The 25,832-nt window shown below is 49.5% G+C and overlaps 6 protein-coding genes across 6 annotated transcripts; 5 read left to right on the top strand and 1 right to left on the bottom strand.

The window, feature by feature from the left end:
- Positions 1-259: 259 nt before the first annotated feature.
- On the top strand, positions 260-2,836 carry GIQ15_06985 (uncharacterized protein; the record flags this gene model as incomplete). Its single annotated transcript, XM_033554402.1, has 1 exon — positions 260-2,836. The coding sequence occupies one exon, from the start codon at positions 260-262 to the stop codon at positions 2,834-2,836; it is 2,577 nt and encodes an 858-aa protein (XP_033403917.1).
- A 685-nt stretch (positions 2,837-3,521) lies between these two features.
- GIQ15_06984 (NUDIX domain protein) lies at positions 3,522-4,229 on the top strand (the record flags this gene model as incomplete). The annotated part of the gene is made up of 1 exon (XM_033554401.1): positions 3,522-4,229. The coding sequence occupies one exon, from the start codon at positions 3,522-3,524 to the stop codon at positions 4,227-4,229; it is 708 nt and encodes a 235-aa protein (XP_033403916.1).
- Positions 4,230-12,421: 8,192 nt separating this feature from the next.
- Positions 12,422-13,831, top strand: GIQ15_06983 (uncharacterized protein; the record flags this gene model as incomplete). The annotated part of the gene is made up of 9 exons (XM_033554400.1): positions 12,422-12,454; positions 12,514-12,568; positions 12,627-12,647; positions 12,721-12,852; positions 12,921-13,068; positions 13,137-13,394; positions 13,463-13,498; positions 13,550-13,699; positions 13,774-13,831. The coding sequence occupies 9 exons, from the start codon at positions 12,422-12,424 to the stop codon at positions 13,829-13,831; spliced, it is 891 nt and encodes a 296-aa protein (XP_033403915.1).
- Positions 13,832-14,291: 460 nt separating this feature from the next.
- On the bottom strand, positions 14,292-15,722 carry GIQ15_06982 (peptide chain release factor 1; the record flags this gene model as incomplete). The annotated part of the gene is made up of 3 exons (XM_033554399.1): positions 14,292-15,323; positions 15,377-15,555; positions 15,689-15,722. 3 exons carry the CDS (start codon positions 15,720-15,722, stop codon positions 14,292-14,294), a joined length of 1,245 nt encoding a protein of 414 aa, XP_033403914.1.
- Positions 15,723-16,179: 457 nt separating this feature from the next.
- Positions 16,180-17,807, top strand: GIQ15_06981 (DnaJ domain-containing protein; the record flags this gene model as incomplete). The annotated part of the gene is made up of 2 exons (XM_033554398.1): positions 16,180-17,157; positions 17,217-17,807. 2 exons carry the CDS (start codon positions 16,180-16,182, stop codon positions 17,805-17,807), a joined length of 1,569 nt encoding a protein of 522 aa, XP_033403913.1.
- Positions 17,808-21,523: 3,716 nt separating this feature from the next.
- GIQ15_06980 (protein kinase subdomain-containing protein) lies at positions 21,524-25,526 on the top strand (the record flags this gene model as incomplete). The annotated part of the gene is made up of 6 exons (XM_033554397.1): positions 21,524-21,870; positions 21,944-22,452; positions 22,503-22,626; positions 22,684-22,825; positions 22,878-25,289; positions 25,356-25,526. 6 exons carry the CDS (start codon positions 21,524-21,526, stop codon positions 25,524-25,526), a joined length of 3,705 nt encoding a protein of 1,234 aa, XP_033403912.1.
- Between the last annotated feature and the right edge of the window lie 306 nt (positions 25,527-25,832).

Below are 25,832 nucleotides of genomic sequence, written 5' to 3'. Positions count from 1 at the left end.
TCTCATGACCATGACCATGTTTCCCCACTTATACACCTTTGTCTTCTTGCCTCCCTTCTCCCCCTTTTCTTTTTGGCAAATCATATCAGATTGATCATTGGTTAGAACGAACCGTGAGTCGGCTACTATGGCTTCTCATGTATGAAACTTCCCCTTTTTATCTTATGAGGTCACTTAGCAAGTCTAATATATGGCTATTTTGTAGGGTCAACTTCTTCCTTCTTCTCCACCACTTCCTCCACCTCCTCCACCTCCTACAATGACACAAGATATTGTGCAACCGCAGTTTGAAAGTCCTCCTCGACCTAGTATTGGTAGTCAGCATCAACCCTCACTAGCAATTCCCGAGACTATACCGCGGGTGAAGTCCCTGAAATTCGATAGCCAGCCATTCTCCGCCTCCTTTATGGGCCCAATGGCCGATATCATGTCGTCTAATTCTAGCCATGAAGAGAAGAGGCCGCGTGATTCGAAGAGGTATAGTGGTCGCGGCCTAACGCTGATTACCGAGGAGCAGGTCGGTGGTCAAGGGACTGCAGAGTCTCAGGGTCATCAAGTCCCTGCCTTCCATCGCCAGAATGTATCCGGGATTGACCAGACAACACAACCTTCAAGTATACCGGAGATACAGCTCCCGACATCTACCGCAGATATTGAAACTGTTTCCGCAGTGGTCAGTTACCAAGATGGCAAGGCGTCAAGGGCCGTTTCAGTTTTTGCAGACGAAAAGGAGATCGAAAGGGGCCGCCTTTCGTTTGCAGTATCTGAAGTCGACGCAAAACCAACACCAGATTCGTCCGTTATTTCATCAGCGGACGCCATTGATAACACTAAGCAAATTGAGCGTGGAGGGTTCATCGATAACAGTGACCAAGATCAGGTCGAAGGAATGCCGTCACGCAAGTTTTCTTTCGAGCAAGAGCCGGAGGATAGCCAACTAAGAGGCAGTCCTCTCCCTGTGGGAAATTCTCGGGCTGCTTCTACTTCTCATGCCACGAACGGGAACACGACCGAATACAGATTCCCTCCGCCTGGGGCAGGACATTCACCCCCTAGAGGAGGCGTATCAAATCCACCACACGGGTATCAAACTCACCCAGCTCACGCGCAAACCTGGGCCCAAGCGGATCGGCGAAGTGTGTCACCGTTGCCAGTTGTCCATAGACACACAGGTACAAATGGTTCCGGAATATCCTTTCAGGACACGAGCAAGGCGCATCCTCCGGCAATTCAGCAGACTAACGTGAAAAATGCCAATTCCTACTATTCCCAAGTAGGTGCCGGATGCCCTGATCCTGGTGTGTATCAACCGCCTATAGATGAACATAAAAAACGGCGCACCAGCCTTGGATTTACAGGAATCATGTCAAAAGTCAATATGGTTCGCAATAAGGGGGAACAAGCTGATCGGCCTTCATCTCCCAAACCGAAGAGAAGTGGCATGATGTTCAAGGCGTTAAAACTTGATCTTCTCCATGGTAAGAACAAAGGTGGTCGCCATGTGAATCTGGATGCAGAAGGCCCTACACCAAAAGCCTCATATGCCAGGCAGTACCAGTCGGTAGGAAACCGTGATGCCCTCCGGAGGGGTAGTCTGAAGGATATCCCAAACCCTCTATCGAACCACGATACAACAAACGGCTCCGCGCACCACCTTAACACGGGAATATATGATGGACCATCTCGTCCGGTCGATAGGGCAATGTCGCCAGATAGGAAGTTTTCGCCTGATAGGGCTTATACGCCAGAGAGGACATATACGCCAGAGAGAACATACACGCCAGAAAGAACATACGCGCCAGATAGGGCATTAACGCCAGAAAGAATATTATCACCGGATGGAAGATTATCGCCGGATAGGACGCGGTCGCCTGATGGGACGTTTTCACCTAATAGAACACTTTCGCCTGCCCCAAGCACGAACGGGAAGAATTGGCATCACTCGTCGGAGGATTACCCAGGCCATGGCACAGCCAATCGGCCGGGGCGGTTCTACAAGTCTATCAACTCCGTACTACCACGCCTAACTGAGCCCTCTGGCTCACCTCAAATCAGCAGACATCCGTCGCCATCGAATGAAGCCTCAGCCGGCCCCAGGGGTGCGAGTGTGATGCCGGGTGCCTACTCTGGTCCTTCCAGCGCAACAGTACATTCGGGATCCAGCTTTGTTTCGAATCACCACTTCACTTCAACGCCGCCGCCGCTTTCACACAGTATCAATTCTCCGACTGGCTCCGAGCAGCACGCCGGCCATATGAATAGGTCCCCTGCACACTCACCACATACTATAGACCTACACTTACGTTCTCGCAGCCCGCTTTCCAGGCCTCCAGATAGCTGCGATAGTCCTCCACTCGCGTCTAATACACACGACCCGGCGCAAAATCTGGGAACGTTCCATTCATCTGTTCCACACACTCCGCGTGTAGGTGATCAAGAGACTCCCTGGACGATTACGCTCCCCCAAGACGAGCAGAATCCCCAACCGGCTGTTGCAGTCCAGCATGCGATGTCTGCCTCTACAGGGATGCGTCACGTCAGCGCCGATGCAGCGAGCACTCCACTGCCGCCGCCACCAAAAGCACCTTTTAATGGTAACGCATACTCCTATTTTGAAGCCCACCCTCTCCCGGGTCGTCACTCCACTAATACAGCTCCTGCTGGCGAAACGTCAAACGGTACGCGCGCCCCTGGGCAAACCCGCCTTGTCCACGTCGCGTCCATGGAGCCTGTCGAGCTCCCAACGAACGATGATTCCAGCGAAGAGATAGTGATGTCTAGCACCTCTTATCCCGGCCAGGAATGGCAGCCTAGCTACTTGGGCCACTGGGATTGATTTCCCGTTTTATTTTTCTTGCATTACGCACACACGACAGTCGTCATATTTTACTATGTCAATACCTCTACCTTATTTTGCCCAACTGCCTTTACACCTCTTTTGTACACATATCCATTTTTGCTTCTACGGCTTTTTATTTAATATCCGCCGATACTTTCAATTTGAGATACCCCTAATACATTTGAAAACATATTTCTATTAATATTCCTTTGTCTCTTTCTCTCTATGGCAGTATCCATACTACTTAATAGATATTTTAAATAATCACCCAATATAATTAATCTTCATCCCAGTCTAATCGAGATGTTCATTTCTATTGAAAACAAGTTCAGTCTTTTTTATCATCTATGTCCTCGTACTTGGAAGATTTACATATTTACTACCGGTGTATAAATGTGCATCCCACATAACTGGATAATTGGGGAAGACTTTGTAGGAACTGAGCCTGTCATTGGATGTGCTTTCATATCGCTGCAGGGCCTTCCTAGGCCCGGATATTTATACGAGATGAGCCTCATCGTTTACTATGCAGTCATCGACCTCTACCAGCACAGCAGAGAGGAGATAGAGAGAAATGCTTCGGCCTTAATCTTGCTGCCTAGCCTGCCTCGTCCTATATCTATCTCGACTTTTCTTCATTTTTTGGGCCATATCTCAAGTTTTCAATGAAATAGCCACCACCATGGGACATCATGACAAGCGAACATTCGAGGTTGATCCTCAGCTTGCTGAATTCGACATACCAATCCATGACTTCTTTTCTTCGAAACCCGAGTATACAGCCTTTATAATCGGCGCGTATATATTTTCATCAGGCAAAGGGGACGAGTACTATACCCCCCAGTCGCCAGCAACTTCGACTGCCAAAACAGAAACCAAGGCAGATACCAGCGATAATCCAGCTCTGAGCCATGAAGCCATGGGAACTACACGGCCCCACGCCTTGCTGCTTCGGAGATCTCTGTCTGACTCCCTAGGCGGCTTATGGGAAGGCCCCGGAGGCTCTTGCGACAGTACAGATGCGACAGTGCTCGACAGTGTAGCGCGAGAAGTCCTTGAAGAAACCGGGCTACATGTTTCTCGCATACGCAAGCTGGTTGCAGTTGACCAGTGGAACAGAGACAGAGGACTTGCATCCGGGCCTGAGAAGCGAGGAATGGCCGTCAAGTTCTCGTTCGCCGTCGATGTCCATGAAGCGAACCCTAAGGCAGATATCTTCAACCCGGACTGGGAGCATAACATCAAACTGACACCGGGCGAACACGAACGGTATCGATGGGTGACGGAGGTAGATATCAAAAGATATCTTGCTGGCGAGGACGAGATCAAGCTCACATTTCCTTCAACTGCGGCAAACTATCTCCAGGCTTTCGATGTGTATAATCGTTAGATAAGGCTCTTTTTGAGTACTCCGTAACAATTAGATATATGCTAGATAAGTTACAAACAAGTACATAGCTATAGGCCTTCCTGCTGTTCATCTAAGGTGCGTTAGGAAGGGATTCAGCATGAGATATTAACTTGAAGATATTAACCTGAAGATATTAGTAAACCTGAGATAATAACCTGAGATATTGATTGAAGATATTAACCTGAAGAGATGTCTAGGTCGTTATCTATATAGTTAACAGCTGGATGGTACTCGTATCCATGCGACTTCGAGTTCATACTAAAAAGGTTCAGACGCGTCGCGCTTCCAACTCATTAAATAAATATACGGCCAACGACCTAAGATAAATACAACTTCGTCGCACCACGAACAGAGTCGGCAAAGTCCTGAACATACATACTCTGCGCCAATGTCACCCCGGAAACGGGACCAGAGCACTGTCGACCCTGGCTCCAGCAGTCAGGGCAATGCCAGCAGGGTTGGATCCTCCGCTCTCCTGATGCCAATGAATATTTGCTAACCTGCCTGAGCTATGTAGAGTAAAAGACCACGCATTTCCGATGTGCTCGCTGATGCAGACGATATCGCATCTAGCTCTGCCGGGTCGTCGTCTGACGCAACGTCCGGCAGTGAGAATAGCGAGGAGGAGGAGATCAGCCTTCGTTCAACTCAGGCTATCCAACAACGGAACTCCAGGGTCGAAGAAAACGTCGCCGCAGAGTATGGAATTATAGAACGCGTTGATTGCTATAATTTCATGTGCCACGAGCACTTCTCCGTCGAACTTGGACCGCTGATAAACTTCATCGTTGGTAAAAATGGAAGTGGGAAGAGTGCTGTTCTCACCGCGCTCACACTGTGTCTCGGTGGTAAGGCCTCTGCCACGAATCGAGGCCAGAGCCTGAAGAGTTTCATCAAAGAGGGCAAAGAGTAAGTCAGCTGCATCTGGCTTCTTACAGGGTTGGATTTTCCTTTTTTTGCTAACCACTTGCTCGCTATTTGGATAGGTCGTCAACTATTGTCGTCCGCATAAAGAATCAAGGCGACGGTGCCTATCTTTCGGAGATATATGGTGACTCTGTGATTGTTGAGCGTCACTTTTCTCGTGCTGGCTCCAGCGGCTTTCGATTGAAGAGCAAATCTGGGACGGTCATATCAACAAGGAGAGCCGACCTGGATTGTATCATTGATTATTTCGGACTACAAATGGACAACCCGATGAACGTACTATCCCAGGACATGGCCCGGCAATTTTTGAGCACTTCAAGCCCCACTGAAAAATATAAATTCTTTATCAAGGGTGTCCAGTTAGAGCAGCTGGACCAGGACTACCGTATGATTGAAACTTCGATCGACCAGCTTCAAGAAAAGCTCTTAAATCACATAGAAGAATTGAAGATCCTAGAAGCCAACAAAAACAACGCAAAGGCCCGGCTTGCTCAATCCGACAGGCATGAGAGTCTGAGATCACGAATTCGAGACTTGCGAGCACAGACGGCGTGGATACAGGTGGAGGAACAAGAACGAGTTGGTCTACCGTCCCCTTTTATTGAAGGTTACTTTTATCATGCTAACCCGTTCCGCAGCTTCGAGACTCGCTCATCACTGAGATCGCAGACACGAAAGCTCGCATTGAGCAACTGCAGGCTGAAGTGGAAGGTCGCGATACGGCATTTCAGGACGCTGACCAAGAAACCGTTGCGGCCACAGCGGCGCTCCAGGCAGCTAGAGACGCCCAGGCGGCTGTGGAGGATAGCAAGGGGGAGATTAAGCAGCGATATGATGAGGCTGTCAAGGAGAGAACTGGGCTCCAGGTGGGTCACCTACCATTACACGCAGGTTATTTAGTTACATGCTAACTGATAAATATAGGCTCAACAAGCTACAATTCGAGAACATCTAATGGATAATAAAAGGTCCATCTTAGATAACCAGAAGAAGATCGCCGCGGAGAATCAGAGGCTTGAGGCCTTACATGGTGGTGCGAACACGGCAAGGCTCGCTGAGCTTGAAGATAGAAAGGCTGCGTCCTCCGTTTCCAAAGACCGCTATTCCAACCACAAACAAGATGCAGACCGTCTTCAACGGGAGATTAGCAAAGCCGAAGACGCCGTTCGCCAAAAAACTGGCCCTATAAGAGGAAAGCGGACTGAGATCGCTGACGCGGAAGGTCAGCTAAAAGGCCTGATGAGAGACAGGGGCCAGCAGGATGGGTTCCACGAGAAAATGCCCTTGCTTCTTCGAGCTATCGCTGCCGAACATGGATTCTCTCAACCGCCAGTTGGGCCCCTTGGGCAACATATGCGGCTCTTGAAACCAAAATGGTCTTCTATCCTGGAAAATGCATTTGGGACAACGTTATCGAGTTTTGTGGTTGCATCAAAACGTGATATGAATATGTTATCAAGTATAATGCAGCGAGTCAACTGGTAAGTTGAAACATGGCCCCTTGCTGATGGCAGTAACTCACTGACCTGTATTATCTAGTGTTTGTCCTATTTTTATTGGTAATTCACAAGGAAGAATAGATACTTCCGCCCACGAGCCCGATCCCCAATATGATACTGCGTTGAGGGTATTGGAGGTAAGCCTAAAATTACCCACTTTGGACGTATTCGTTTGACTAACGTAACTCGGGATCCTGGTTTAGATCGGAAATGACACCGTTCGCCGCCAGCTGGTGATAAACCATGGTATCGAACAGATGCTTCTGATTGAGAATGTCGAGGACGCATCAAGAATAATGTTTGACGGTGCAAGGCCCAGAAACGTTAAACGATGCTATTGTATAGATTCAAGGGATAGGAGACGGGGTATACACCTAGCCTTTGGGCGGACAGGTGAACCGAGCCAGTCCCCTATTCCAGCATATACTGGAAGACCACGAATGAAGACAGATTCCGAAGTCCAAATAAGGTGAGCTTAAGCCTGTCATCTAGGCTCCTCGAGGGTTACTTTTTAACGTAATTATAGACTACAGCAAGAGGTCGTGGAAGCCCTCAAGAGGGACCTTAACCGCCTTGAGCAGGAGCACCGTGCTGCCAATCAGCACTTACAGAGACAAAAACAGCTATTTTCTATCCACCAGAACCAAGAACACGAGCTACAGGTCGAGAGTCAGAGAGCTGAGGATATGGTTGAAGAGCTCAAAGACGCAATTGATCGAGACAACATCGAGGATGGACAGCTAGAAGCTCTGCTCTCGGCTGTGAAAGAAGCCGAAGAAGAGCAGAAGTTGAACGAACGCTCCTTTGAAGATTGTGTGAACGCTAAGGACGCATCGACCGCCAGGGTAAAAGAAATAAAGAAGGAACTGGCTGCCAAAGACGCCGAGATTTCCGATATATCTAAAAATACCCGTCAGGCAGAAGCGGATTTGACGCGTATCGCGAATAAGCGGCATGCGGCACTTGTCGACAAGAACAATGCCATTGATAGGGTGGACAGCATTAAGCACCAGCTTACCGCAGTAGAGCGAAAGCAGGAAGAGGCAGCGGCTCGAATTGTCGACTTTATTCAAAAGGCAAGCATGGTTTCGCCTAGAGTACCAATCGACTCTGGTGAAAGCGAAGCTAGTCTCGCTGAGAAGCTAGAGAGACTAGGCAGGGATCTCAGGAGATACGACGCGCAGTAAGTCAAACTCACAAACTTCCCGCCTCCCCCTTGCTTGTACTGACTGCTTCTAAAGGATGGGGGCGTCGAGGGAGGAAATTGCCGCTGCCGCGGCGCGAGCAGATGAAAAGTACGAGCGGTCTCAGAATGAAATCGCAGGCTTCAAAACACTGGCACAGGTAGCTGACTTGACCCGTTCTACGTTCTACGTCTGCAGTGTATTAACGCTTCTATAGATGCTCAAAAACTCGCTGGTACACCGTCAAGAAAGATGGCGAAAGTTCCGGGCATACATAACTTCGCGGGCGAAAATCCAGTTTATGTACCTTCTCAGTGAGCGAGGGTTTAGGGGAAGGCTCCTAGCACAACATAAAAAGAAACTGCTAGATATCCAGGTATGTTCAGCTTTCCCTTCGACCTATGCCCTGGGATTGTCCGTTAAATGCGACTACTTACCCCTTTTAGGTTGAACCGGATAGCACCAAGGAAGGAGTAAGCCGCGGAGCGAGGACCCTGTCGGGAGGAGAGAAGTCCTTCTCGCAGATATGTCTCCTACTCGCTCTATGGGAGGCCATGGGCTCGCCCATCCGATGCCTCGACGAATTGTAAGCTGCCCCCACGGATCAATGACCCTTGCTATGTACCCGGCTGCAGTGCTAACGTTGTTCTCCCACCGTAGTGATGTCTACATGGACTCGGTTAACCGGAAGATGGCCATTGACATCCTGGTAAGCCTCGTTAATGCTGTCCGTTACGTTGACATCCATCATTCTTACCCTGTTTCCCATAGATGCATGCCGCCCGCCGCTCTGTTGGCCGCCAGTTTATCCTCATCACCCCAGGCTCCAGGTCGGAGATCACTGCCGCACCCGACGTGCGTGTGAAGGAGTACGTATCCCTCTCCCCTTCATACGCCCACGAGAACCCCCTTCGCTTACTCTTTATCAGGCTTGCGGAACCCGAACGAGGCCAGCGTACGCTCTCATTCGCACAGTGAGCGGGCGGTAACCCTCCCACGCATCTCGTCCCCTCCTCCCGCCCCAGACTCTCCCAGCAGACATGTATATACCGTAGATACCCGTCCATTATTCACTGTCCTCATAGTCTCTCGTAGCTGTATAAATGCTCGTAGTTGATGCTATCTTGGCGTGGAAAAGGGAGAAAAGGGAAAAAAAAAAGCACGGGCCAAGACCTTTTTTCTTGCGCCTCAAAGCTTTCAACCTTCACTCTTTCTCGACATCACTACAAAACAACCACTGCTTTTTCTCCCACGCCTGCACTCTCTGATAAACCACCCTGAACACGCTACAGCACCCAGAAACAACCTCGCCCTCTCAGACACCTCCGTCTTGAAGGAAAAAAAAGGAACCTACTAACGCGCACCACTCCCCTCTCCACGGCATCACGAACGCACCCATACGACCTCCAAAAGAAAACAGCCGCGCAACCTCGAGGCACTCGATTGTCGACCTCGAAAGACGAGAACCGCTACTACCGCCAGAGATATCTGTCCGGACTCATCAATCCCGTGCCATACGCGCTGTCAATCCTCCAGTGTGTATTGCTCTAACGACCAGCAGCTACGACTCGAATTCAGCTACCTACTTGTGGACCAGCTCGCCACGCCGCTTGCTCTGAAGACTGAAGACGCCCGCATACCTGACTCGCTTACGACTGACCGTTCTTTACGCTACTTTAATCCCCTTCCAGCTCGCCCACCATGACCGATTCTCTTGCTACCCAGTTGAACAACACAAAGATAGGGTTTGTTGGACCTTTGACCTCGCATGCTCACGAAGCGTTGCTTACATCAATCACAGTGACAGTCACCAGGACAACAAATGGAAAGAACAATTGAAAATCCCTGCCAAGGATACGAGGACGCAGACTGAAGTGAGACGTTCTTGGAACCCCTCCATCCGCGCCGATGGGATGCTAACTCGTTTTGTGTTAGGATGTTACGGCCACCAAAGGACTGGAGTTTGAAGATTTCTATATTAAGAGAGAGCTTATGATGGGAATTTTTGAGGCTGGATTTGAAAAGCCATCGCCTATCCAAGAAGAGACCATTCCCGTCGCCCTCACAGGCCGCGATATTCTCGCCAGAGCCAAAAATGGAACAGGAAAGACAGCTGCCTTTGTTATTCCCACTTTAGAGCGTACCAACCCCAAAATCGCGAAGACCCAGGCCCTTATACTAGTACCCACCCGAGAGCTAGCGCTGCAGACGTCACAGGTTTGCAAGACGCTCGGAAAGCATCTAGGAATCAATGTCATGGTCACCACCGGAGGAACTGGCCTGCAGGACGATATCATCCGACTTAACGATACCGTACACATCATTGTCGGGACACCAGGCAGAATTCTTGACCTCGCGAGCAAGGGTGTGGCCGATCTGTCCGAATGCTCTACTTTTGTTATGGATGAAGCCGATAAACTTCTCTCCCCCGAATTTACGCCCGTCATCGAACAATTACTCTCCTTCCACCCCAAAGATCGCCAAGTTATGCTGTTTAGCGCCACATTCCCAATCATCGTAAAGACATTCAAGGTATGGTGATGCACATTCTCCTTTCTTTGCTATTCTGTTAAACTAAAGCTTGATAAAAGGATAAACACATGCGAAATCCTTATGAAATCAACCTCATGGACGAGCTCACCCTTCGGGGCATAACACAGTACTATGCGTTTGTTGAAGAGAGGCAGAAAGTACACTGTCTAAACACCCTATTCTCAAAACTCCAAATCAACCAGTCCATCATATTTTGCAATTCTACAAACCGTGTTGAGCTACTTGCCAAGAAAATCACCGAACTTGGATACTCATGCTTCTATTCCCATGCTCGAATGCTACAACATAACCGAAATCGGGTATTCCACGATTTCAGGAATGGCGTCTGCCGAAACCTTGTCTGCTCCGACCTGTTGACCCGTGGTATTGATATCCAAGCCGTCAACGTGGTCATCAACTTTGATTTCCCCAAGAACGCCGAAACCTACCTGCATCGAATTGGTCGTTCTGGCCGTTTTGGTCATCTTGGTCTAGCAATCAACTTGATCAACTGGGAAGACAGATACAACCTCTACAAAATCGAGCAGGAACTAGGGACCGAGATCCAGCCTATCCCTCAATCCATCGATAAGAAATTATACGTCTACGATACGCCAAACACGATTCCTCGACCTATTTCAAACAACCCCGAGCAACGCCGACCCGCCGGCCACGAGAACCAACCTCGACGGCCAGCCAATAACTCATCCAATGGCCATGGCCAATACAGCTCCAACCGCGGCCATTATGGACGTGGCTCATACCGCGGCGGACGTGGGTCAGGAGGCCAACGTTCAAACAACCCAGACACCTCACGAGCAGCCGGGAGCGCCCAGAACAACCCGCCTAGTTCCGGCCCGCCGGCATCGTAGGTTAAACGGGCTGTTGCGCGACCTTCCTTACCTGCTTTTTCTCGTTTTCCTTTCCTTAAACCCCCGTCACGATCCCCTGACGTCAGCTCTCCCCTATTTTCTTCCCATCCGCTCCAGTATACCCCCTCTATCCCCCACAGACGTTGTCTTTACCCCTCCACCGTGCCATTATTATCCAAAATCTCAACCCTATCCGATTTTTACCATGCACCCTGCAGCGTCTTCAACCCACGTTGATGCTGCGGACATTGTATCATATACTCCCCCCCCTTCTCGAGGCTGTCCTAGTCTCGATACCTTATCGGCTTGATCCTACCGCCCTGTGACTTACTTATCGGTGGCTATATTACTTTCAACGCCGTGATACCCCCATAATCAACCATGCCCTTGTCTGCCGCAACAAAAACGTTACGAACCAAACGTTTGGTGTCAACCGACAGTTACCCTAACAGCCCAGGAGTCTTGATTTAAGACGATATCCATACAGAAATTTTGCGTGATACGTCCAGATCCGAATGATGTCCCCGTACCGCGAACCGCCTCGCCTCTCGTTATTATTTAGGCTATTTCCAGTTACAGTTGACATCATTCCCGACCCAATACGAACTCGCACCACAGCGCAGCAGAAGAACAAACTACGCAATGGTAACAAAATCCAATTAAAAGATACCCGAAAAAAAGACAAAAAAAATTCAGAGGATGCTCACTAGGAGACTTCTTCGAAGGGGTTACTCAACTTCATCGGTGAACGAACGCCCGTTTGTTCATCATGCCTGTACCCTAGATATTTATGCCTAGTCAATGCCAACATTAGTTCCCTCTGATTCGTCTCTTCGTCTCTATAATTCAACCGGTCATTAACGATATAGACCAACGTTGTCTTCGGTGGCCCTTTTACCTAGTATTAAAATCAATTGTAGGGTCTTATTATAGTATATGTTTGATATCAAGTAGCCGTTATACAGGTAGCAATGCAAGTTACAGGCTATAGCTGTTGGTTTGCTTCGATGGTCTGTATATTCTGGATGATATCGCGCTTGGCCAGAATTGAAGCTAAATAGAAATTTGTCATGCAGGAAAGTCAGTCCGATAGCGGTCACCAAGAAACCTGGATAGAGCATCCCACCAGACGCGATAACTTCGGCCATTCGACTGCAATGGCGACTACAGACAGAGACCAGAAGCCAAAGGTGGGACGTCCAGTTCTGTCTGTCGTCTGGGATAACTGCTAACTTCAGACGCTGCGTAGCCAAGCAGCTTGCGGTCCATCATCGCTGGGGCTACGGCGGGAGCTGTTGAGATCTGTAAGTCTCGCTGCACACCTCAAGCTGTATCCAAGGACGCTGCTAACAGTTGCTACAGCTATTACTTACCCTGCAGAGTGTACGCTCTCCCAATTGTCTCCAACGCTTGCGGATTTTCTGCTCCCTGGCTAACCTGGTGGGCTCTCGCGCAGTCGCGAAAACCAGAACCCAGCTCAACCATAGGTTACCGGATGCGAAGAAATTACCATGGCCTCCGTTTGGCAAGGCATGGTATGCAGGATGCACAACCTTGATCATCGGTAACTCGATAAAGGCCGGAGTCCGTACGTTTAGCCCTCCTCCTGCTATGACAAGCGTTTGTCGTCTGCCGCTCACCACGAATAACTGGCAGGATTCGTCGCGTTCGATGCCTACAAGTCTCTATTACAGGACGATAACGGAAAGATCTCGGGCCCAAAGACAGTTATTGCTGGATTTGGCGCTGGAATTACCGAATCCCTTCTCGCCGTCACCCCTTTCGAGAGCATCAAGACCCAACTGTACGTGTTTCGGCTCCGAAGCGTTCCCGGCACGGATGACACTGTATTAATGCATCGACCTCGAATAGTATAGATGATAGAAAGTCCGCTAAACCGCGGATGCGTGGCTTTTTGCACGGAAGCGCTATAATATTCCGGGAACGAGGCATTCGCGGATTCTTCCAAGGCTTCGTACCTACGACCGCACGACAAGCAGCTAATTCCGCAACGAGATTCGGGAGCTATACTACTCTACGGCAGTTTGCTCAGGGGTACATCGCGCCAAGCGAGAAACTGGGGACGTTAAGCACCTTTGCTATTGGTGGAATGGCCGGTCTGATCACAGTGTACGTGCGCTTCGTTTTTGATAACAGACATATGTCAAAGCCGTCCGTAGCTAACGAAGCATTTCTAGATACGTTACCCAACCACTGGATACCGTGAAGACGAGGTAAGTTCATTCATCGGGTTATAACACGTAACCCGTGCTAACAATGCCCAGGATGCAATCACTAGAAGCGAGAAAAAGCTACAAGAACAGTTTTGATTGTGTAGTAAAGATATTCAGAGATGAGGGACTTCTTACCTTCTGGTCTGGTGCCGTGCCACGACTCGCAAGACTGGTCTTAAGCGGCGGTATCGTTTTCACAATGTAAGTGCATGCTTTACTCGAGCCTGTCCTCTCACATCTTCTATGTGGTTTCTGAAGGCTAACGGCAATTAAAGGTACGAGAAAACCATGGAAGGCCTCGATGTACTTGACCCTAACAGGCAGTATATTTAAATCCGCTATGTCAAGTAACGGACGTAGCCAAAGCAGCTTCATGGCATTGACTTGAGCGCCCTGCAAGCCTGGAGCTTCCGCTCATGTATATTTATGTATAATTTGGAAAGGCCTTGATAGAATATTCAGACAATTAAGAAAGCGACTTCAAAGTGAAAGGTAGACCATGATGTGTTAAATGTGTCCTTATTCTACGGTGGTTGTAGTGATTCACGTAGAATATATGTATATTACCATGCCTTGCAGTGGTCTAAAAAGGGGACCTCGCTGCCCCTTATTGGTATCATCTATTTTATTACATATCGTACAGCATAGCTGCCTCAAGGACTCTGTTGCCTCAAGGCTAGCGTATGATCAAAAGTGGGAAAGAAAATGTGGTATCCCGACTGGGTATTATATAAGATTGAGGAGAGCCGCTATACCTCGACTCTCAGCACCCTGGACAAGGATGCTAATGCCATCATGCTGAGGCCTTCCGGGCAGACTTGCCTTGAGCGGTTGCGGCCTGCTCCTCGAGACACAGGCCTTCAACTTCCTGGTCTACAAGCCAACCCTGAACGCTCTCCATGATCTTTTCAAGATTATCGCCGCCATCCATGACCTTTCCGATACTGTGAACAGTCATACCGCTTCGGTGATCCGTACATCGGCTTTGGGTAAAGTTGTAAGTGCGGATCTTATCTCCTCTGCCCATCTTGCCAACACCACCCATGGCACCGCGGCGCAGCTCCATCAACTCTTGCTCTCGAGCTTCTCGTCTTGCATGGGCTAGTTTGGCTCGGAGCAGCAGCCAGGCTTTCCGACGATTCTCATGTTGTGAACGGGAATCCTGCATGGAGATGACTATTCCTGTCGGAACATGGGTGAGGCGCACTGCAGACTCCGTTTTATTGACATGCTGGCCGCCGGCACCACCAGCCCTGAATTTCTCGGAATGTACGTCTTGAGGGTTGACATAGTAATCGGAATTCGGGTCGTCGAAGTTTAGCGGGCTATCTTCCTGGTTGTTATCGGGAAAACTAGGCAATATCATGACGCTCACAGCGCTTGTATGTGTACGCCCCTTTGCCTCTGTTGCCGGTACGCGCTGAACACGGTGGACACCTGCCTCGGTCCGTAGGATGTTGTAGCTCCCGGCTGTTTCGATTTCCATGACAACCTCTGAAAGCCGTTCTTCTGCGCCTGCGCCCACTGCGTCTTCCGACTCCTTTTTAATAACGGTTGTTCTTAGGCCACGTCTGGAGCAGAACGATGTGTACATGCGGAGAAGCTCCGCGGCAAAAAGCCCTGCTTCATCCCCTCCTGCACCGGGGCGGATCTCTATAAGACACGGCAGGTCGGCGAACGGGTGGCGAGGTATCAATGCTCGTTTTAGCGTTGCCGATAGCGAGGATAAGTTCAATATCGTAGTTGATATATCCTCTTGTGCAAGAGACTTGAGCTCCGCGTCGGTGGACGGTTCGTCGATGAGGGCTTGGAGCTCCGCAATGGACTATATACATCGTTAGCTATCGGGTCATTATAGCTAGAGCAGTCGAAACACACCTCCTTAGCCGTATCCAGATCCTTTAAAGCTTTAGCGACTGGCGCAAGCTCCCCAACCCGCTTTGCGGCTGCCCTCTCAAAGGACTCGGTCTGTTTTGCGGAGAGTGTAGCATGTTCTGCGGCAAGGGATCGGGCCCTGTTTAGTAAGACCGGGGATAAGTCAAGCCCATCGGCAGTCCCTAGGATTATGTATTAGCATCCAATGGCACTTATCCGTAATAAATAAAATGGAATCTCTACCTGCAGTGCTATACTGTCTTAGCAACCCAACGGGCTGTCTTCGTTGTGCAAGCCGGAAAGATCGTGACAGACACCGGAAGCATGTCCCCGCCGGGCCTCCAAGCATCACTCCAGTGTATTCTGTCTTCCAACACTGTTCTCTGTATATCCAACTCTGCTTTTCTCTTTCCAGCCTTCTTCTTCGTCTTCTTCTTCTCTTGTTCCTCTCGCGATGTTTCCCCGAAGCTGGAAATTCGATATCACATGACCATCGGATAAACAGATACTCCTTATTCCAAAAATAGACTAGCGCTACGGCAAATTTGGCCCGGATTAATGAAGCTCCGTTATGCCGATGAAGCCACCTTTTATTACCCTTTTGGGCGATGATAGGCCGTGGATAAAGCCGAAGTGGCCACGATTCTCAACTCGAACAACTCTACAACATCTTCCTCTTCCCTACTCCTTCGTGCGTTTCTTGTTCGGCGTTGTACCTGGTCTCTTTCTGATATCCTCTACTGACTCCTGGGTGATCTCTCTTTTTTCTTATCGTTCTGGGTTGCAGCTACTGGCCCGGACCAGCCATGATTCTTCGATTCCAGACAGTCACTTTCCTCCTCGCGGTCATTTCGTCGGCGAACGGCCTTCAGGCTTCAGATATACAGTCCGACACGCCGGTTTCCTCGCTGCTTTCCTCGGCAAAGACCCATCTCGCCAACGGCTCCCCTCAGGATGCGCTCCTCTACTTTAATGCCGCCATTACCAAGGATCCATCCAACTACCTGACCATCTTCCAGCGTGGAGCCACCTACCTCTCGCTCGGCAGGCTTTCCCGTGCGGCAGAAGACTTCGACCAGGTGCTTAAACTCAAGCCTGGCTTCGAAGGCGCACTCGCCCAGCGGGGCAAGATACGGTTGAGATCTGGTAACTGGACTGGAGCTAAGGAGGATCTCGAGGCTACGGGTAAGCTGGGCGAAGCTGAATTAGCCCAACTGCAGGAAGCCCAAGCCGCAGCTGGTGTTGCCCAGGAGGCGGAGAAGAAGGAAGACTGGGAAACATGTGTCTCTCAATCGAGCATCGCCATCATGAAGGCCATGGGCTCCCCCGAACTTCGACGACTGCGCGCAAAATGCCACCTAGAGAGAGGGGACATCGAAGAAGGGATCAATGATCTCACCCGCCTGTCCCAGTTATCTCCCAATACCGTACAGCCTCATCTTCAGATCTCGGCAATGCTCTTCTACTCGCTGGCAGATATGGAACGCGGAATGAACCAGATCCGAAAATGTCTTCACTCCGATCCTGACTCAAAGGTTTGCAGCGGCTTGTTCAGGGGAGAGAAGAGAAATTTGAAGCAAATTAAGAATCTCAACAAGTATTTGGAATCCCGGAAGTTCCACAAGGCTGCGGAGCTGTTGGTGGGGACCAAAGGCGAAACTGGACTGCTAGAGGACATCCAACAGGACGTCAAATCAGCTCAGGAAGACGGATACATACACCCTAAAGCGCCTAACGCTCTTTATGCGGACTTGGTTGAGAAAACGTGTGCGGCCTATAGAGCTGTATGTGCACCCCCTTTCCATAAATCTCGTCGCCTTCAACCCACTAACCGTCATTTTAGATGAACTCGAAACGAAAAGCACGGCCATACTGTACACAGTGTCTTGAATTCAATCCCTCTTCGCTGCATGGTCTACTATCCAAGGCCGAGGATCATATCGATGCCGAGCAATACGAGGCCGCCCTTCAAACCCTTAACACGGCCAGTGAACACCATCCTCAGTCGCAGGAGATCCATACCCTTCAGCAAAAGGCCCAGACACTTTTGAAACGGTCAAAACAAAAGGACTATTACAAGGTTCTCGGCGTTGATCGCGAAGCAGACGAGGCTACGATCAAACGGGCTTATCGCAAGCTTACAAAACAATTCCACCCAGACAAGGCCCATAGCCAAGGTATCCCCAAGGAGGAGGCCGAGAAGAAGATGGCGAGCATCAATGAAGCCTATGAGGTCCTCTCCGACGCTGAGCTAAGAAACAGATTTGACCATGGCGATGACCCTAATGATCCTCAGAGTGGCCAACAACCTTTCAACCCCTTCGGGCCTGGAGCTGGGGGATCTCCCTTCTTCTACCAGCAGGGTGGTGGTGGAAACTCCCACTTCAAATTCGCGCAAGGAGGCTTCGATTTCCAGGGAGGCTTCCCGTTCTAACCCTTCTAAACAAGATTCAATTATAATACCTATTGTTTTTCCTAGTCTTCTTTCTAATTTTTTCTACATTGGTCGCGTCTTTTTTGATAATGTGGCTCCAACTACTCCAGTCACTGACCTCAAGAAGCTGCGCATGTCTTTTTGCGTTATGGGCTTCAGTGATCATCTTTCTTGTATTATTTAGATTGTTAAACATGTGCCCATGGTTGAATAATGTTAGATACGGACTTCCTTCATGCCATTCCATCCCGAGTAAGCAACTTGTCTCCTGGCGTGCTAAGCATAGATAATGTACACAGGGGAGGTTTCATTTGTATTATGGGGCTATGCTATTTCTTTATTGTTTTCACCACTAAAAGCTAAGAGAATCGGGCGAGCAAAGGGGCCTCCGAAATCCGATCGAGAGGCACCTGATATCTCAGAATCCAACCGAACAAAGAATACGGTAGATCGCAAGCTCCATCTCCGACGTTCAAACTCTCGTTAACGGGCACTATTCCTTGGGTGCGTCGGTCAAGGGAACATAGCTGACACCAAAAACCTTTTCTTTGTGGACAGAGCCGTCTTCCTTCTTATCAACAATCCACACATGCTGAGCTTTGCCTAACAGCATATGGGCTTCGGTATCAGATTCAACTGGGATGAACATGCGGCCTGGAGCACGAAGCTGGTCTATCAAATCAGGATGCATTGATGCTGCTGCAGCTCCGACATGAATGGCATCATAGGGACCACCTTCAGCCCAGCCTTTGCGCCCATCACCTTTGACAATCTTAATCTTTCCTGATTTGAGCAACTGGCGACCATCCTCTGACTTGGCCAAATTTTCGCATGACATATCAACGAGACCCTGGATATGATCGATACCGACAACACAACCGTCGGAGGCAGGGGCATCCGTGATCAATTTGGCGAAGACATGGCTAAGATACCCCGAACCACAGCCGATATCAAGAACCCGAGCGCCGGGGTGGATGAATGGGAGCAGGTATTCGCAGGCATGGCCATGCATATGCGGGGCAGAGATGGTTGCCCCGTAACCGATAGCCTGCGGTGCATCGGTATAAGGACTTGTGGGTGAATAATCAGCACGGTCAACCTGAAGTCGATGACGAGGTCAGTCCTTGGTCCACAATTAGGGGGGAAGATCTAGCAAACAGGCTCAGCATAAGGGATTGACGTACCTTCATCATGGCATTTTTAACCCTTTCGCTCTTGATGAGCTTAGCACTGAAAAGGTTCTCGATTAGCTGGGCGTTGGACCTCCCAGAGCATTGCCAGGCCATTGTTGTCAACCCTTTACGTAAAAAATAGCTTGAAGCGGTGGACAACGTTTCGAGACAGCTTCCGCAAGGAGGTACCGTCAGCGACGAAAGCTGCTGATATGGGAGTAGGAAATAGCCGGCGACAGCGACAACAGCAGTGCAGAAGACCCAAATACAATTGTTTATCCGAGGACGCTGCACCTTGGCTGATGAGATGTCCGTTGTAATATTCGCAGTATAGCTTCTCTCCACACCTGGTAAACAAGCTCGCGTGTGGGGTCCTGAAGGTGTTAGCGGTAGAGCACAACCGTATATTTCACATACAGTGGGAAGAATAGTGGATTATGCTTTCAGATCTGCAGTATGGCGATATCTGTCTCTGATATCTTCGTATCTCTGGGATACAAGGACGTGACGATCAGGATGCTGTTGAGGTCGTGAGATATGAGAGCTGGGAGCAAGCCAAAAGCAGGAAACCTCGTGACGTCATCCGGGGCCGGGCTTGGCGCGGATGGCCGTAGATATAAAAAAGCACCAAGTTGCTTCTATCAAGTCTCAAACTAGATCAGCTTCACGTCGTCCCTGGCCTCACAAGCGGCCTCGTCGTTCTCGTTCGTTTCCGTCGTGACCACCACTTGCATTGGGTCGTCTCCTCCCCAGGCAAGGTCGCCGCCCTGGGGGTTCTCGAAAAAGCTGTGTTGCAGCGCTTGTGACGCAGAGTACCTGGTTTTTGGGCTCAGGTCGAGGAGATGGTTTAATAGTCGTATAGCTTGCTTCTCTCTCCCGGTCAATTCATCGACACAGCTGGACCACTGTACGATTCGCGCCAGGGTGTAGCCCTTCTCCCCAATTGATGGGATATTCGTGTCAAACACCTGGCCGTGTTCTGCAGCTGCCCTTTGCATTCTGCGATACCCGAAGATGCACCCTATTTCAATTAGGGCATCGGCGTCATCTAACGAATGGAAAAAGGGGAATCTTCTGGCCAGAAACGTGAGGAGAATGACCCCAACCGACCAGATGTCGATCTTGGTGCTTTGGTGCATGCATTTGAACAGCACCTCCGGAGCGCGGAACCCACGAGTCCCCGCTCGGTTGGCCCTTCGGGAAGGCCTAGAGTCATTTTTAGGATATCCGGTCGGGCCTTGGGTCGACCCGCCTTGGGCAGTTTCTATAATTTTTTCGAATTCAGACGCATAGCGCGTACGATTATCTCTGCATAGGCATTCGCCTGAGCCCCCGTTTTCGTACTATACCACAATTCAGCATTATGGACTTCTGTTGCCTCTTATGGGGGTGATTGAATGCATATCGGTTTATGGTATTAGGTACTCACCTCGGCTAGACCAAAATCTACCAAAATACCTCGTCGAAGCTTCGGATTGTATAGAAAGTTCCTAAAAATGGGGCCTGTTAGAATACAACCTGGTGATAGACTGTTTCAGTGGCTAAGAGACGGACTACAGGACATACGTAGGCTTGATGTCCCTGTGAATCACCCCCCGCTGATGTACAAAACGAAGTCCGTCTAGTAGGCATCTGAAGTAGTGTCGCATATCCTCCACGAGAAAAGTGCGGTATAGCAGTCGGAAGTCCGTATGGGGGAAGTACGGCAACACAGCAATAACCTGGTCATAAAACCGGAATGCCGTTACTATAGAACAGACCGAAGCGTTTCCGCGCAAGTCAGATAGAATCTGCAATTCGTTTAAAATCCTTGCAGGGCTGCTTGTGACGTAAATCTTCTTGAGAGCAACATATTCCTTTCGGTCTGGGTGCCATGGTTTACCCGTGAGGTAATGAGGGCCCAACTCATTTACCCAGTCGCTGGGGTCCTTGATTAAATTTTCTGCCTTGTATACTGTAGAGAATGTGCCTGTTTATACGCCATCCTATCAGCATCGAGACTTCTAAAGGCACGGCTATCGACATTCGTTCAAGATATAAAAGAAAAAGAAACAATTGCTGCTCACCTTCTCCAACACGCTTGATAAGCCTGAATTTCCCTGCTATCTGTGGACAACTCTCCAATCTCTTCATGTCTTCGAGAACGACTTCATCCTGCTCCTCTTGCTCACTCTCCGTGTCATCTTCCGAAGACACGGGGCCTTCGTCATTCCCCTCAGTCTTCTCATCGTAAACAAACGAACGCGTCTCCTCGTCCGAATAGTCATTCATCTCGTCTTTGCCGACGTCTGCCTCTTCCGTGGGCGACGAGTGTAGACTTAGCGCATAGTCAGACATGATTCCACGGGTATATAGCAGTCAAATGCGTAGACGTGGCGTGGCCGACGTCAAGAATGAAAAAATGAAGAAAAATATCGTCTTGAACCGACGCGTTTTAATGAGATTTCTAGTGATAGTGTATTTATATTTCGGTATCTATGCACTAAACTGCGGGCAGCGCTCGTTACTTACCGTCACGGCCTTACACTCGCCCAAAGGGGCAAAATGCAAACAAAACACCTCCCCGCGGCATCATTCTTCCTCCAGCCAGGACGAAACGAAAACCGCCCCAGTCGCATCTCTGCACGCCTGGATGTCGATGAGACCGCCGTCGCGATGAACGAACGAATAGATTTTGACCTCAACGAGGCGCTCAAATACTACCTGAGCGACCCCGCCTCGGTGCCTACGCCTGAAGCTGACTCGCAGCTCCTGGATTGCGAGCTGGACCCAGAGTCTTTGAGCTCGCCGTTGATCGAAGAGATCTTGAATCCTATCGTGGATGCTGTGGCAGAGGACCCGGCAAGCCTTGCTCGGAGCTCGTTCTTTGATTCCCTGCAGGTTCTGTTGAAGTGAGCGGCCTTATCCCCAATATTGAGCAGGCTCAAGCCAGGGCTCCTGGTTCTAAACTCCCATATCATATAGGCTTACGCCCGTCCTTCCGTCCAAGGCACTGAGTAAAATCCTCGATCTCGTCGTCTCCGGACTGGCCTCGCTTGCCGACATTGCGCATAATGACATCGAGTCCGACGAGCCAGAGGCGCTATCCGAGCACAAGGACCTCTTGGAGCTGTACGCATTTTTATTGCAATGGTCACTATCGTCCGTCGAAGCAAAGGTAGCGGAGAAGACTCCTGCCGCCGCCCCGGGACGACGGGGGCCTGGAAAGTCTGGACGGAACAAAGCTACGAAGGATGAGTCGTGGGACTCGTCGGCACAGATCCAAATTGGAATGGAGGTTATGTGCAAGGTGCTAAAGTTGAAACTGTCGAAGCTCTTTGTGACGACATCAGACCGTGATACTTTTGTCAATCTGTTTACTCGCTCAATATACTTGATCTTGGAAAGCGAGCAAAGGGTCAAAAGCATGACGATCCGCATGCATGCCTTTAAAGTCCTCTGCATTGCGGTCAAGCATCACGGACATGCGTTTGGTACATTTCTACATAATACTTTCTTTGGCCAAAAGCTAACCATCTTATAGGTGCCCAAACATCCATCGTTCAAAGTCTTACATATTTCGAGCATCTTTCTGATCCCATGGCAGAATTCTTACACATTCTTGCCGAACAATACGACTATCCCCAGCTCGCGGATGAAATCCTAAGGTAAACATATATCGCTCTAGGCTTCAGGGTGCATTTGCGTATCTAACTATATTCTAGGGAGGTGGGAAACAAGGAGTTCAATCCAAATGATACCAAAGGACCCAGGTCGGTATCTGCCTTTATCATTAAACTCTCAGAACTTGCGCCTCGCCTTGTGATTAAGCAGATGACATTACTAGCGAAGCAACTCGACAGTGAAGTAGGACTTACTCGAAAGCACGGCAATGAAAATTCGCTAATCAATATATTAGGCGTATACCCTTCGCTGTGCCGTCATCGAGGTTTGCGGGAATCTTATATCCGACTTGAGTAAGCAAGAGGAGAGAAGTGAAAACTTCCAGACCCAGATAAACTCTTTCTTCGATGTGCTGGAAGAACGATTCCTCGATATGAATCCCTATTGCCGCTGCCGTGTCATTCAGGTGTATATGAGGATATGCGACCTTGACCAGAAGTTTCCAAAACGCCGGCAAACAGCAGCTAGGCTTGCAGCTCGGAGCCTGGAAGACAAAAGCAGTAACGTCCGACGAAATGCTATCAAGCTTCTTGGGAAACTAGTCTCGACACATCCATTCAGTGTTATGCACGGAGGCCAGTTGTCCTATAAAGAGTGGGATGCACGTTTGCAGGCAGTAGAGGAAGAACTCAATGCTCTAAAGCCCCCGCCTGAAACGCCAGGGCTAGCAGAGATGGGACTAGAAAATACCCAGATTGACAGTGAACTATTAGACGATGCTACCCAAATGCCCGACGACTCTCCTTCCAAAGCCCCAAGGATGACCGAGGAAGAAAAGACGGCTGCAGTTCAGAGAGCTGCCGAGGAGGCTGCAACCTCAGAAATGCTTGCGAGGTTACAGCTGACAAGAAAATATTACCTTGAAGCCATTCAGTTTATCGAAATTCTACATACCGCTTCTGAGACGGTGTTGCAGTTACTTTCGTCTCGGAATAAAAGTGAGGTCATTGAGGCCATGGACTTTTTTGTCATGCTAGACGCGTACAAAGTGGAAACGTCCCGGGCTGGAATACGCAGAATGTTACGCCTGATATGGATGAAAGGAAACAGCGATGAAGGAAAGGGTGTTCAGAACCATCTGATAGACTGCTACAAGGGACTCTTCTTTGATGCCCCCGACGCTTTCAGCCCGAATGATACAGCCAACTATATTGCTCGGAACATGATAAGTCTTACGTTTGGAGCGACACCGGCAGAACTTACCTCGCTAGAGCAGCTTCTTAGCACTATGGTGAAGGCCGGCCATATCTCAGAGCTTGTTATCGGGAAGCTATGGCAGGTATACGGCGTTCAGAAAAAGGAGATATCAAGGACACAGAGGAGAGGTGCCATTATTGTGCTCGGGATGCTCGCCCTTGCAGACCCTGAAATTGCAGTCAAGGAAATTGAAATTATGCTTCGAATCGGGCTGGGAGGTCTGGGGCGGGCAGACCTTGTCCTTGCCAAATACACATGCATCGCCTTGAAACGGATAAAGCCTGGTCGACAAGCCATTGCAAAAGATGCAGCTCACCCGAAGCTCGCCAATGACCACCCAGTACTAATAAAGCTGGCCTCAATGATGGAAATCGTTTCTGATAGTAAGGAATGGTACGGAGTCGCCGAACAAGCTATAAGTGCGATATACACTCTCTCAAAACACCCAGATACCCTTTGCTCTGATATATTACGACGTAAAACGAGGGCCGTTTTCCGGTCAAACCCAGCTCCCCAAGGAGTGGACAGTGAAGGAGACCGCCCATCATCATCGTCGTCGTCGTCAGTAGAAGCGGCAACGGCGATGCCTGAAGATAATAACGCAGCGAGGCAAAAGGCCAGCGTTATTGGGCTATCCCAGCTTTTGATTATTGTTGGGCATATAGCTATCAAGCAAATTGTACACCTTGAATTGTGCGAGCTTGACTTCAAACGGAGAAAAGCAGAGCAAGAAAAGGAAAAGGCTGCCAACCCTGCCCAAGAGAAGAAAGATGATGCTGCCGAAGATGACGAGCTCGACCTCATCGGCGGAACTACCGAGGACGATTTTACAGAAGCCATGGCCCATATTAGGGAAAGGGAGCTCCTGTACGGGGAGAATTCCCTACTGACGCACTTCGGACCGCTAGTGACGGAAATATGTTCAAATAACACGGCCTATCCGGACCAGAACCTCCAAGCCACCGCAACTCTCTGCATGGCTAAACTGATGTGTGTCTCTGCTGAATACTGTGAGAGCAACCTGCCGCTCCTTATCACGATAATGGAGCGCTCCGACGACCCGATTGTCCGAAGTAATGCAGTAATTGCTCTAGGGGACATGGCGGTCTGTTTCAATCATCTCATCGATGAGAATACAGACTTCCTTTATCGAAGGCTTAATGACGATGACGTCTCGGTAAAGCGGACCTGTTTGATGACCCTTACCTTCCTAATCCTGGCGGGACAAATCAAGGTAAAAGGGCAGCTTGGAGAAATGGCGAAATGTCTCGAGGATGAGGACAAGAAGATTGCAGATCTGGCACGCATGTTTTTCACCGAACTTTCCACGAAGGATAACGCCGTCTACAATCATTTTGTAGACATGTTTAGTCTTCTCAGCACCGAAAAGTCTCTAGAGGGCGAGTCGCTGAGGAGAATAGTGAAGTTCTTGGCTGGATTTGTCGAAAAGGTATGTCTTTTCATTTTTGCCCACACTTCACTGCTTACAAGTCATCTAACACCATACGAACACCAGGATAAACATGCAAAACAGCTAGCCGACAAGCTCGCGGCCCGGCTGACGAGATGCGAGACCGAGAAACAGTGGAACGACGTTGCATATGCTCTGAGTCTTCTGCAGCATAAGAACGAGGAGATTACGAAGACGGTGGCAGCAGGGTTCAAAGTTGTCAAGGCGAATGCATGATTCACCCTACCTGCTCTATATTACTTTGCATGTGTCCCTTTGGTCGTTGTCAATTTTAGCATATACGGGGGTGTCTTTGCTTAAGCATTAGTGGACAGGGTCATGTTTCGTATTCTGGGGGCGCATGGGGTATGGTTTCTTATATATCTGCGTGCAATATATTTGCTCTTCCATTTTGATGATTCTTATATGCAATCCTTTGTACTATGCACCCATCTGACTGACTAACCTTGGTCAGGGATCTCATTTATGCGAACCGGCCGCCTCCTATAGCAGAAAACAGCGTACGTATTTCTGCAGACATGT

Source organism: Arthroderma uncinatum (genome assembly GCF_011692745.1).
Source record: "Arthroderma uncinatum strain CBS 119779 chromosome Unknown scaffold5, whole genome shotgun sequence".
NCBI lineage: Eukaryota > Fungi > Ascomycota > Eurotiomycetes > Onygenales > Arthrodermataceae > Arthroderma > Arthroderma uncinatum.
The sequence above is the reverse complement of the archived record's forward strand: the minus strand, read 5'-3'. Positions and strand labels throughout refer to the sequence as shown.